Here is a 13,640-nt window from a genome sequence, read left to right as displayed (position 1 = left end):
CACGACAGAAAAGCAACCGGAATCTGTCTGAAAGCCACCTGAAAGCCGTCCCGAGAGACCAACACCGAGGTGGTTTTGTGCCGCGTCAAGAGCGGCACAGTGGCGCGTCCCTCAGCTTCTTTTTCCATTAAAAAAAAAACTCCTGTAACGGTAGAATGTGCCGGAAAAAGTGCTGATGTCCACATCTTCTGCCTTTTTGTGAAAGTCAGACGAGGTCCTGGATCAACAAAGCTTTCAAGTTGGAAATGATCTGGTTGTTTGTGCGGGGTGTCAGCCTGTCCATCGGCGCTGGCAGCGCGCTGCGCTCTCAGCAGTTGTGGGCCGTCCTTAAAGGGGCAGTAACACTCCTTAATGTTTAATCCCCATAGAATCGTCCCTGAAAGCCATATTAAGTTTTTGAACGGTGTCCACCTGGCCGTCTCTTACAGTTTCTGGAAAAAAAGTGATGCAGCAAAGATCCAAATCGTTCAGACATTTATTCGCAATAAAAAACAGATGAGAGGGGTGGACCACACCTCACTCCAAGCCTGCTCACAGGCGAATGAAGCAACCGACAGGCATGAAAAAACTCACACATGCGCACGAGGGTTCAAGCTTGTCTGACGCAATCACACGTGATTCAAATCCATGTTTTTTGAAAAAAATAATAAGGTCAGATACTTTTCTCACAGACCTCGTATGAGCAGTGCAGCAAACTCTTCACTCAAGTGTTATAAAATTTGCACAATGGTGTGTTTAGCTTGTGAGTTCATCAGATCATTTTTCTACCTTCAATTTTCTCTCTTATTGCTTGTGACAACATCCTGAGTGTCGTCAATGACACAAAAAACATTGTGATTACTGTTTATTCATGCATCCTGCTGCTCAATTTAAACATTATTCCCACATTAATAAACAATATTTATTTTCTGTTCTTGTCTGTGTTTATTCACTCACGTCCCCTGATTTATCCCAGTAAGTTTCAATAGCAGGAAGCTTCTGTCTGGTCCATAAGTATTTGGGCCAGACAGAAACTTCCTGTACATGGGTCCTTTTTTTTTTATTTTTTTTATTTTTAGGAATTCATTTTGGCCATTTGGCCCCTGTACACCACCACGGTGGAGTTGAAATCAAACACTGAAGATGTGCTTGTACAACCACTCAGGTCTGAGATCTGCCTGCACATACAGTAACATACTGATTGTACTTGTTGATGAATGAAAACTCAGTCCAAGACATATTCAACGACTTGGAAATGTTCATGTTTTCTAAAGAAAAAAAATAAGTCCCTTCAGCTGCTCCCTTGTTTTTCACTCGGGGTCCCCGCAAGGTGGATCTGCATGTTGATTTGAGACGTGCAGGACTCGTTGCAAGTTATTGTTAGTGTCAGTTCCACCTGCAGGTCCTAGTCAGACTTCCCGTGGGTTCCTCTCCGCCTCCCTCTGTCAGCCTGCCCTGTGAAGACAACACAAGCAGTCAACGCTGTTTCATTAGCCAAAGCTACATTAACACAAATCCACATAGCAGCTGACTACCTAAAGTACTGTAAACACAGATACAGACCAAAACAGTTTACTACAGCTGATAAGATTAATGACAGTATGACCATCATTCTTCCCATTACCTGTGTCACTACCAGTAATGAGTACTGTGGCACCATGAGTGCTACCTGAGCTTAGAGAAAGACATTTGTTGTCGACATGTTGTGCCATGGATGTCCACTTCCACTGGACCCCGGCCAGGGAGGGCAAAGGAAATGTTGATATGTAATAACATGTATGTGGCACGCATTCATCATGTCCCATGTGCAGTAATGCGTCATAGCGAACGTCAGGCACGGAGCTGAACGGATCTTGTGAATCTCACCTCCAGCATGGAACCGTGACACCGCAGAGTGCACGGTGCACAGGAACCAAACCACAGGCTGTGGTGACAAGCCTCTCACCAGGCTGCTGTGTGCTGCAAATAACCACGGCAAAAATTTAATCCCATGTGATAATCCAGCCGATATACAGAGTTGTGTTGTGCTCCTGAGGTGAGCAAAAAAAAAAAAAATTAAAGTTTGCCGGAAAGGCTGCATCTGATGCATGGTCTGACTGCTTGGCCCACTGCCAGTAAAGTTTCAGCAAAGGTGTCCAGTGGCACGTGTGCACATGCGCACGCTTAGTGGCTCATGCATACTTATGACCACAAACACACACACACACACACAAAGCTGAGTGATCATGTGCACTCCACGCGTGTGCTTGGGGTGCACATGTGTGTGAGGAAGACAGCGCTTCCTCCCACTCTGGTCCCGTGTTTGCCATCCAGACATTTGGACACTGGGCAGTCTTCAGCGCCTTTTATGGCTGTCTAATGGCAATCTGTGTCATCTTCCTGTTGTCTACATGCGGTTTGGATGCCATCGTGCAGGTGTGGACGAGGTAGTCTGGATGCATTCTGACACTGGTGACCACGCCTCTTTCACTCCTGACTGTGTCCGATGATGGTAATATTTGCCATTTCGGCCTGGTTCCTGCACATTCTTCCTATGTGTGACGGGGTTGTTAGGGAAAATCATCTGCATTCTGATGGAATGTCAGCTAGAATATTTTGGCTGAGCTTCTCCAGACAGCTTCACCTGACTGTGGCAGAAAAATGGCTGCTTCTGAGAGGTTGGAATAGACCAGTTGTCTGCCTGGGTGGTTGACATCCAGAACCTAAGATCATCCCAGAGTGTGGTGGATGCGGTGACACACTCCACCAGCACATGCTCCCAGACCTTTTATTTATTTATTTATTTTACAATATTGTGGTCCTGCTCTTCTATCCTGATCACTCCAAAACTGAGTGTAATTTATTGGCTGTGGTTAGCAGGGCACGTACTGGATTCATGCAGTCACTCTGTGAGTGAGTCAGTGGGTGCACAAAACTCTGCATCGCTGCATATTCAGCTCTGAAAATTTGGGTTGTGATAGATCCAGGTGAGGACCAGTGAAGCTCTTATTTTATTTTGGGCAATGCCGGTGTCTTGAATCATGCTTTTGAAGACTTGTTGCTAATCGCAGGGCCCTGATGGCTAGTCGAGCTGCTGTTGCTCATAATCAACCAAACATGTGATTGAGTGTCATAAAACTATTAAGATGTCATATCTCACAATACTTATAAAACATTTTCAGGTTTGCCATCTCACATCACTTTTTTTCAGGTATTCTATTTTCTGGCTCCAGTTCCAGCTTCTTATCAGGCTGATTGTTGCTGGACTATCAAAGACCCCAGACAAAACAACAAACCACTAAAAAGCCGCACGTGGGACCACAAATTATTTAATGGCGATGATCAAACAAACCTTTGATATTTGGTGATTCTGTCCTTTGAGAGGATTCAGGGTCGACCTGCCGATCATCTTCAGATGTTATGTAGTAATACGGCTGATCAGGAGGACCAAACCTCTAAGAAAACGCACATCACATTTACACTTTTTATAACAAGATGGCAACAAAGATAAAACCACTCAATACACCTCGTACAGTTCAAATGCTGAACTCTCAATCTCTCTTTCCCTCTCACACACACACACACACACACACACACACACACACACACACACACACACACACACACACACACACACACACACACACACACACACACACACACACTGTACCTTATCAGGCCACATGAAGCTAATGAAGAGAATGATGGGAAGTCCGACAGTGAATACGTAAACACCCCACAGCCAAGGACGCTGATTAGCGGCCAACAGGAGGCTCTCTATGAAACCAGGCTGGAACACATGCACAAATTCTCCGGTTAGGTTAACTCTAGAAGCATGCACTGGTGCATCACTGCATCCACCACTCCAAGCAGTCGGCTCAGATCCTGGATGGCAGCCACTGAGGCAGACAACCAGTCAGTCCCCACCTCTTGAATGTAATCGCCCATCTGCCACAGGCAGGTAAAATGTAGGCATCTTATTGGCCTTCTCCAGCCTCTGGTTCCTCAACATTACGTGCTGAATCTTACCCAGGGAAACTTTGTCACATGGCCCAAATGTTGCAGCTGAACCTCCCTTACAATGCACGTGATACTCCACATCTGTGTCTCCCTATGCAACCGTTCCTTTGAGACAAAGTCATTATTACAGTGATACACAACAATGTTCCAAAGAGATGTAGCACCACACACATCTACATGTCACCTTAGGTCACCGGTTAGTGTCCATGTCTCACAACTGCACAGTAAGACAAGAAGCACTAGGACCCAAAATACAGTGAGGCAAATAAGTATTTGATCCACTGTTGATTTTGCAAGTTTTCCCACCTACAAAGAATGAAGAGTTTGAAGTGAATGAAGTGTTTTTTATTGTAGGTTCACTTCAACTGTGAGACAGAATGTAAAAAAAAATAAAATAAAATCAGAAAATCACATTGTATGATTTTTAAACAATTAATTTGCATTTTATTGCATGAAATAAGTATTTGACCATCTACCAATCAGAAAGAATTCTGTCTCTCACAGACCTGTTAATTTTTTCTTTAAGAAGCCCTTTTATTCTGCACTCTTTACCTGTATTAATTGCACCTGTTTGAACTTGTTACCTGTATAAAAGACACCTGTCCACACACTCAATCAATCACACTCCAACCTTTCCACCATAGCCAAGACCAAAGAGCTGTCTAAGGACACCAGGGACAAAACTGTAGACCTGCACAAGGCTGGGATGGACTACAGGACAACAGGCAAGCAGCTTGGTAGAAGACAGCAACTGTTGGTGTAATTATTACGTAGAATGTCAAAATTCTCCCTATCCCGCAATGGAGAGGAATCCTTTAAAAAATTCCTGGATCCGGATCGTGATCCGGAGCACCACTAAAATTTAATCACTTGTTCCTCTTGTCATTTCCAACCACTACACAAAATTTCATCAAAATCCGTTCAAAACGTTTTGAGTTATCCTGCTGACAAACAGACAAACAAACAAACACGACCAAAAACATAACCTCCTTGGGGGAGGTAATAACCTCCTTGACTGACTTGACTTTTTATTCTGTTGAACATTTTGGTGTCTTTGAGTCATAATGACATTTGTCCTCAGGTCGCTCCTGCAAATGAGATTTGGGGCTGAGAAGACTTCATGAATAAGTAATGACAAGAATGTCAGTCATTTAAGGTTTCATTTCTGTATGTTTATGTCACGAGCTACGTCTGAGGATGGCTAAATTTAAAGTGTCTGTCAGAGGAACAGCACAGTGGAACTACAGTATCAGTGAGCTGGGAACGGACTTGGTTTGTCAAAAATCCTGTGCTCAGATGGTCATTAAACACAGCCAGTCCAGCTCAGGACCATCTGCTGGATTCTGTTCTCGTCCCTCTGCTGATTAATAATGTGCTTTAATTCCACAAATTAACTGAAACTGCAAAGTCAGAGTGTGAGCTTACCTGAGCTGCAGCAAGTACGCCTGTCACACTGGACACCAACATGATGCACAGTAACACACATCCGCTCGCCATGTCTGGAACACCAAAATACACATTCACAGAAGTGAACATTTACACTCACATACACTGCAGGAACAAAGAGAGCACAAAACCCTCTCAGCCATTATTACAACACTCTCCCCGCGTACCGTTCCCAGTGCATGTTTTAGAAATAGCACCTGTGATTTGAGTTCTTACAGTGTTATAAAGGGATCTCTGGATCAAGTGTCTTTGATCCATAGGGAGTCTTCATTGAAGCTTTCCCGAGGCATCATAAATTCAGCCAGGAAATGTGTGGAAGACTGTTCACTTTGCGAGAAGGCAAGATTGTGGTGCAGGATGGTAATATCAAATCAGTCCAGTGCCACACATTCCAACCTTAAAATTGTCTGGGGAGTCAGTTCTTTGTTAAAAGTGGAAAATTAAGGCAACTTTTGCTTAAATGGCAAAATGGTAAATGGACTGCATTTATATAGTGCTTTTCCATCTGCATCAGCCGCTCAAAGAACTTTACAATTATGCCTCACATTCACCCAGATGTCAGGGTGCTGCCATACAAGGCGCTCACTACACACCGGGAGCAACTAGGGGATTAAAGGCCTTAACTAGGGGATTAAAGGCCTTACAGGTTTTATTGATTGCTTTAACCCGTTTGAAGAAACTGGGAACCTCCCAGTCTTCATCATCACCATCTCAGCAGAGCAAAAGACACCTCTTGCAAATGTGTTAACCCATTCTTATTGGATTGACACATTTCCCCACCCTTTTTTCAAACCAGTTAACACAAATGTCATTCAAGCAGTCAAAACTCCATTGTTTTAGCTATGGTATCCTAACAGAAACCATATGTTCACAGCTATTAGAAACTATCTGATCGGTATGCAATCACTGAAGGATCTGTTTGACACTTCTTCACACAAATCTTCAACTTGCAATCAGTCTGTAGTAGGCCTTAAAAGGTGCCATGCCTGTGTTGTTCTTTGCAAGCATGGATCAAGGAGGTCTAAGGCAGATAAGAATGAGAGTAAGAGGTCGGAGTCTGAGGAAGAGGAGTCCGTGTGCAAGGTGGAGTTATAGTTGGAAGGGCTCAAGTTAGTGCTAAAATTCGGGCAACTATAACTGATCATGTTATAAATCATGGCCTTTCACTTAGAGAGGCTGAACACAGAGTCCAACCTGTTGTAAAGAGAAACACTGTTGCCTCATTTGTCAGAGATTTTCGACAGGAGAACAGGTAATGTTGTTATAGGCCTACAATATATACAGAAATATTTGCAGTACAGTGATATACAGTACTTAAAGTCATTTTTTCCACATTCCTATTTCATGTATTTTTTTATAGAATCAAAAGGCTACCAGTCACTGGTGGTAGAAGAAGAATTTATAATGCTGAGCAGGAAGCAGCCGTTGTCAACATGGTTGTGGCAAATAATGCCAATAGGCTGTGAGAAATCAGGGCTGCAGTAATTGCAGATCAGGGAGTATTTAAGAAATACGAGGTCTGTTAGAAAAGTTTCCGATCTTTTTATTTTTTTCAAAAACTATATGGATTTGAATCATGTGTGCTTGCATAAGCCAAGCTTGAACCTTCGTGCGCATGCGTGAGTTTTTTCACGCCTGTCGGTTGCGTCATTCGCCTGTGGGCAGGCTTTGAGTGAGCACTGGTCCACCCCCCTCATCGGATTTTCATTGTCAGGGAAATGGCGAGCGACTGCCGCTTTGCTCCATGAAAATTTTTTCTATCAGCGTCACACAGAGTAAGGAGGATTACAACCGAATTAATGACGGCCCACAGCAGTGGAGGGTGCGCCGCGCTTCGAGCAGCCATCAACAGGCTGAAACGACCAGATCATTTCCAAAGTGAAGGCTGTGTTGATCCGGGACGTTGTGTGACTACCAGAGAAATCGCAGAAAATGTGGACATCAGCACTTTTGCAGCACATTCCACTGTTACAGGAGATTTTGTAATGAAAGACGTGCGGAGGAATTCGCGCGTCGGGACGGAGATGCTCATGGCGCACAACAAAAAACACGTCCGTGTTGGAAGTCTCACAGGACATGTTGTGACATGCCCAGCTGTTACACAATTTCTTGGATACTCACTCGACTGAAAAGCCACCGAAAGCCATCTGAATCTTCCGAATGGTTTCCAACACGGAGGTGTTTGTTGTGTGCCATGAGCGTCTCCGTCCCGATGCTTGAATTCCTCCGCACGTCTTTCATTACAAAATCTCCTGTAACAGTGGAATGTGCCGCAAAAGTGCTGATGTCCACATTTTCTGCGATTTCTCTGGTAGTCACACGACGTCCCGGATCAACACAGCCTTCACTTTGGAAATGATCTGGTCGTTTCAGCCTGTCGATGGCCGCTCGAAGCACGGCGCGCCCTCCGCTGCTGTGGGCCGTCATTAATCCGGTTGTAATCCTCCTTAATCTGTGTGACGCCGATAGAATCTTCACCGAAAGCCATCTGAATTTTCCGAATGGTTTCCACCTGGCTGTCTCACACAGTTTCTGAAAAAATTTTCATTGAGCAAAGCGGCAGTCGCTCAGCCATTTCCCTGACAATGAAAATCCGACGAGGGGGCTGGACCAGTGCTCACTCAAAGCCTGCCCACAGGCGAATGACGCAACCGACAGGCGTGAAAAAACTCACACATGCGCACGAAGGTTCAAGCTTGGCTGATGCAAGCGCACATGATTCAAATCCATATAGATTTTGAAAAAAATTAAAAGGTCGGATACTTTTCTAACAGACCTTGTATAAATACTGTGAGTGAGACCACCATAGACCGCATCCTCAGGAGGAACCATATAGCAATGAAACAGCTCTACAGAGTTCCTTTTCAAAGGAACTCTGATGCTGTGAAGGAGGCCAGATGCCAATATGTGGAGGTAAGGAAACATTACTATACTGTTACTGTCTGCCCTGTCATATCATGCAGTTACTGTAGAATCAACTAGAGTGACTTGTACGTAATTGTAATTTTGACTTATTTTTCTTTAGAGAATAATGGAGCTTGAAGCCGAGGGGGCACATCACGTCTTCATTTATGTAGATGAGGCCGGCTTCAATCTGTGTAAAGTCAGGAGACAAGGAAGGAACCACATTGGGCATAGGGCCATTACTGCAGGTCCAGGGCAGAGGGGCGCCAATATAACTATGTGTGCTGTCATCTCCAATGATTGCGTCCTGTGTCATATCCCCACCATTGGGCCCTAAAACACCGAGCGCCTCATAGCATTTCTGAATGCTCTTCACGACATGCTGATCCCACCTCAGGAGAGAGGGCTGTTGAGGCCTGGCTTGCCACTGTTCATCATCATATGGGACAATGTGGCATTCCACCACTCTCGTATTGTAAATGAGTGGTTTGCAGTCCACCCTCGGATGATGGTGCAATTCCTTCCACCGTACTCCCCTTTTTTGAATCTGACAGAGGAATTCTTTATTGGTTTATTCTTTATTCTTTACTGGTTTATGATCATCGCCCCTATGATCGGATGCCCTTGCTCAACGCAATGACTGCTGCAGCCCAAGAAATTGATGCAGAGGCATGCCAAGGCTGGATCAGGCATGCCAAAAGGTTTTTCCCTTGCTGCATTGCCAGAGAGAACATTGAATGCGATGTGGATGAGGCCATGTGGCCCATTCGTCAAGACAGAAGATGCCGAGTATCAATTGTACTGTACTCTTACTGTACTCTATACTCTTATAGTATAGGCCTACTAAAGATTTTTGTTCTTGTAAAAGATTGCTTTTTTATTTTCCTAATTTCTTATAGGCCTACAGTAGTGGATTTTACGTATTTTGATTTACATACTTCAGTCTAAAGTACTTGGGACTCCAACGAGGGCGGTCGCATCTCCTCCACTCTTCTCTGCCTCTGCCTTTAATCTTCAAGTCCCTTCTCACCAGACGGTGAATTCCTCAAAACTATATTGGATTCTGGATCTATTGGACTGCTATTGGATTAACCATGGAATTGATCAACTGGTTTCTGAATGCTATTGACACCATTTTTTCTACAAGAAGGTCAGGACCGGGGGAATCCTACCTGCCCAGATGGAACGTATTCTTTTTTCTGCAATATTGCAAACAATGTTAGTTTTTTCTACAATATTGCAAACAATGTTAGTTTTTTCTGCAATATTGCAAACAATGTTAGTTTTTTCTACATTATTGCAGTGTTAGTTTTTCTACAGTATTGCAAACAATGTTACTTTTTTCTGCAATATTGCAAACAAGCAAAGTTAGTCTTTTCTATGATATTGCAAGCAATGTAGCTTTTTTCTACAATATTGCAAACAATGTTAGTTTTTTCTGAAATATTGCAAACAATGTTAGTTTATTCTACAATATTGCAAACAATGTTCGTTTTTTCAGCAATATTACAAACAAGCAATGTTAGGCTTTTCTATGATATTGCAAGCAATGTAGCTTTTTCTACAATATTGCAAACAATGTTAATTTTATCTGTGATGTCACAAAGAAATGTTAGGTTTTTTTCAGCGATATTGCAAACAATGTTAGTTTTATCTGTGATGTTGCAAACAAATGTTAGTTTTGTTCTATGATTTGCAAACAATCAGCCTACACAGAGCCTACACAGAAACATTTGCAAACAGCATTCATGATATGCACACTCTTAAGGCTATGAAATTGGGCTATTAGTAAAACAAAATAGAAAAGGGGGTGTTCACAATAATAGTAGTGTGGCATTCAGTCAGTGAATTTGTCAATTCTGTGGAACAAACAGGTGTGAATCAGGTGTCCCCTATTTAAGGATGAAGCCAGCACCTGTTGAACATGCTTTTCTCTTTGAAAGCCTGAGGAAAATGGGACGTTCAAGACATTGTTCAGTAGAACAGCGTAGTTTGATTAAAATGTTGATTGGAGAGGGGAAAACTTATACGCAGGTGCAAAAAATTATAGGTTGTTCATCTACAATGATCTCCAATGCTTTAAAATGGACAACAAAACAGAGATGCATAGAAGAAAACGGAAAACAACCATCAAAATAGAAGAATAACCACAATGGCAAAGGCTCACCCAGTGATCAGCTCCAGGATGATCAAAGACAGTCTGGAGTTACCTGTAAGTGCTGTGACAGTTAGAAGACGCCTGTGAGAAGCTAATTTAGTTGTTAGTTTGGGTCCAAGGGCCACAGACAGTTTGTGAGATGACCCCTAAACTCTGAATTCAAGCCACAGTTCACAGTGAAGACAGTGAAGCATGGTGGTGCAAGCATCATGATATGGGCATGTTTCTCCTACTATGGTGTTGGGCCTATATATCGCATACCAGGTATCATGGATCAGTTTAGATATGTCAAAATACTTGAAGAGGTCATGTTGCCTTATGCTGAAGAGGACATGCCCTTGAAATGGGTGTTTCAACAAGACAATGACCCCAAGCACACTAGTAGATGAGCAAAATCTTGGTTCCAAACCAACAAAATTAATGCCTCGCAGATGTGAAGAAATCATGAAAAACTGTGGTTATACAACTAAATACTAGTTTAGTGATTCACAGGATTGCTAAAAAAACAGTTTGAACATAATAGTTTTGAGTTTGTAGCGTCAACAGCAGATGCTACTATTATTGTGAACACCCCCTTTTCTACTTTTTTTTACTAATAGCCCAATTTCATAGCCTTACGAGTGTGCATATCATGAATGCTTGGTCTTGTTGGATTTGTGAGAATCTACTGAATCTACTGGTACCTTGTTTCCCATGTAACAATAAGAAATATACTTAAAACCTGGATTAATCTTTTTAGTCACATAGCATTACTATTATTCTGAACACTACTGTATATTGCAAACAATCCGAGTTTTTATAGGATATTGCAAGCAATGTTAGTTTTTTCTCCACACCACCTCCACACTGCTGTCTGTCTGTCGGTTTAATAACACAAAGGACGACGTGACTCAGAACAGAAACAAACAAGAGGATTAACTTCACTGATTTGATCTAAATTATTTGGGTAGAACACGTGGAACAGTTCACGAAAAGGAATAAAAAGTGAAGACCGCATGTAAATACCAGAAACCAGTTCAGAGGGAACCCGTGAATTAAAATGTGAATAAAAATAAAAAAGAGAAGTGAGAGTAAAAACCGCTGGAGGAGGCAGAAGTCAGAGAATGTGTTAGTACCTTGTAATTAGATTTCTCACAGCAAGACTTCCTGAAACTGTCAACTGTCACGTGACTGTGCACTTTGATACACACACACACACACACACACACACACACACACACACACACACACACACACACACACACACACACACACACACACACACACACACACACACACACACACACACACACACACAGTGATTCTTACCCCAAACAGTCTCCAACGTTAATCCCACAAAGCTTCCGCATTTGTTTTGGGAAGTTTAAAATCCCAGATTTACATCACGTGAACAAGCTGCGCCCTCTAGTGGTTGAGGCTGAAATAGAAACTCTCATCTCTGTTTTGTTTTGCTTTTAGTCCAGCGGATAAATCGTTCAAAATGTGATAAAAGCACCAAAATTGGCAGAGATGTTCTTTAAAATAAGGAGATTAATTTAAGATAGGGACCCACGTTAAAATCTACCTTGGTTAGTCAGACCAGAGAAAAAAAATTTTAGGCCTAAAATAGCAAAACTGTGAAAATCGTGCAAATTCCAGGAGGTGGACAGGTTTCAACAATAACTTGTAACTGACTGTTATAACCAAATGAAGTGTCCAAATTTGCTATTTGTGTCAAAAATATCCAAATATACTAAAATATACCATGTAATATTCCATTAAGCCTTGGATAAGCAATATGCTGGGTTTGATAAGGGGTATAGGAAAAGATTTTATGATCGAGTGGATTGCATTTCAAAACTTCATGTTGTGACTGGAAAATTGTGTGTAATCCCAGAAAGCACCTAATAATTTTTCTACCTCTCTTTACTGTAATAATAACAGCCATCTATAACAACCATAAAACTACCTAAAAAGTGCCACGTGCCACTGTAATTAAGGGGTAGGGGTGATATAATCCTGTTCTGAATAAACATGTATAAATATTTCTGGACAAATGACATATCAAATAAACACTGAGATTATGTATGTTTATTACATAAATTATTAATGCTGATTTCTGAACTATTAAGTCAATTTTAACTGCTAAATTCAGCAAAAATAGGCTCATGGTTGTTGTGGCTGGCGTGCCTGGCTGGCTTTTGTGTGTCTTTTGTTTCTGTCTTTTGGTTTTCCTCCCAGGTGGTGTGCATTTGGGACTGAGTGGCTGTGTAGCTGAGTTTATCAGGACCTCACCCTGATCACCTGAGGCTGATCACGTGCAGCTCGTCAGGACTCACAGCTGTGGTGCATCTACATGGATTGGAACATGGTAGCATTTAAGTCTGGAGTGCACAGTGTGTATTTGCCAGAGACTCGACCTTGTGACCAGACGGGTGAGATCGTCGTCTCGAGAGCCATCTCATCATCAGTGGATGCAGAGAACATCCAGGTTTGATGCATGGTCTGTGAAAGAGGAGGGGGTGAGGTCTCACGCTCGTCAGCACACTTCCTGAGGTACGTTAGATTTTGTGACTAACATTTATACAGTCAGTAAATGTGGTGTCCCTCACACCTTATTATATTGAGCTGTATGTAGTCGTTTAATCAGCTTCCACTGCAGTGGAGTTTTGTGAACAGGGTGTTCCATGCCTGCAGGGTGGGAAGCTGATTAGTAATTAAGCCAGGAAGTGTTTGCTGTTTGTACACCTTTGAGCGGTCCCTCTGTGTGTAGAGTGTGGACTCACATGATGATTTCTTCTTTCACAGACTCGGTTTGTCGCGGCCACCTGGGGGGTGTCGGCGGGGTCCTTGGGTCCGAACTGGTTCTGGCTCCGGACCGTTTTGTGCTGCTGGGAGCACACCGCAAATCCGCCACGCCAGACCGCGCACTTATTTGTTTGTATTTTTTCACATCACTGTTATGTTTATTAAACTCTGTTATCCTTTGTACCGTGCTCTGCTTATTTTATACTGGGTCCTTCAAACGCTGGTCGGTTCTCCGGGCTGCGTCCGACACATAACAATGGGCTTGTCAAGAAATAATACAAGGGGCACATATCCAAGTGACCACTCTGGTCATTCAAGCATTGAACTGCTTTTTCAAACATTTTTAACTCTTCCATTGAAAAACATC

The 13,640-nt window shown here is 42.7% G+C and overlaps 1 protein-coding gene across 1 annotated transcript; it reads right to left on the bottom strand.

Annotated features, from left to right (window-relative positions):
* Nucleotides 1-972: 972 nt before the first annotated feature.
* LOC117520220 (calnexin-like) lies at nucleotides 973-11,688 on the bottom strand. Its single transcript, XM_034181531.1, has 5 exons — nucleotides 11,602-11,688; nucleotides 5,404-5,477; nucleotides 3,629-3,748; nucleotides 3,311-3,413; nucleotides 973-1,434 (listed from the first exon to the last, which is right to left on the bottom strand). The coding sequence occupies exons 2-5, from the start codon at nucleotides 5,473-5,475 to the stop codon at nucleotides 1,385-1,387; spliced, it is 345 nt and encodes a 114-aa protein (XP_034037422.1). The 5' UTR covers nucleotides 5,476-5,477; nucleotides 11,602-11,688; the 3' UTR covers nucleotides 973-1,384.
* Between the last annotated feature and the right edge of the window lie 1,952 nt (nucleotides 11,689-13,640).

Source organism: Thalassophryne amazonica, chromosome 11 (assembly GCF_902500255.1).
Source record: "Thalassophryne amazonica chromosome 11, fThaAma1.1, whole genome shotgun sequence".
Classification (NCBI taxonomy): Eukaryota; Metazoa; Chordata; class Actinopteri; order Batrachoidiformes; family Batrachoididae; genus Thalassophryne; species Thalassophryne amazonica.
Note: the sequence above shows the minus strand (reverse complement) of the source record. Positions and strands in the feature narration are given on the sequence as shown.

Coding starts and splice junctions, on each gene's coding strand:
- LOC117520220 (XM_034181531.1), bottom strand. CDS start 5,475: ATGGCGAGCGGATGTGTGTTACTGTGCATCATGTTGGTGTCCAGTGTG. Junction 3,749..5,403: donor GCGTACTTGCTGCAGCTCAG/GTAAGCTCACAC, acceptor CATGTGTTCCAG/CCTGGTTTCATAGAGAGCCT. Junction 1,435..3,310: donor AGAATCACCAAATATCAAAG/GTTTGTTTGATC, acceptor TTGTCTTCACAG/GGCAGGCTGACAGAGGGAGG.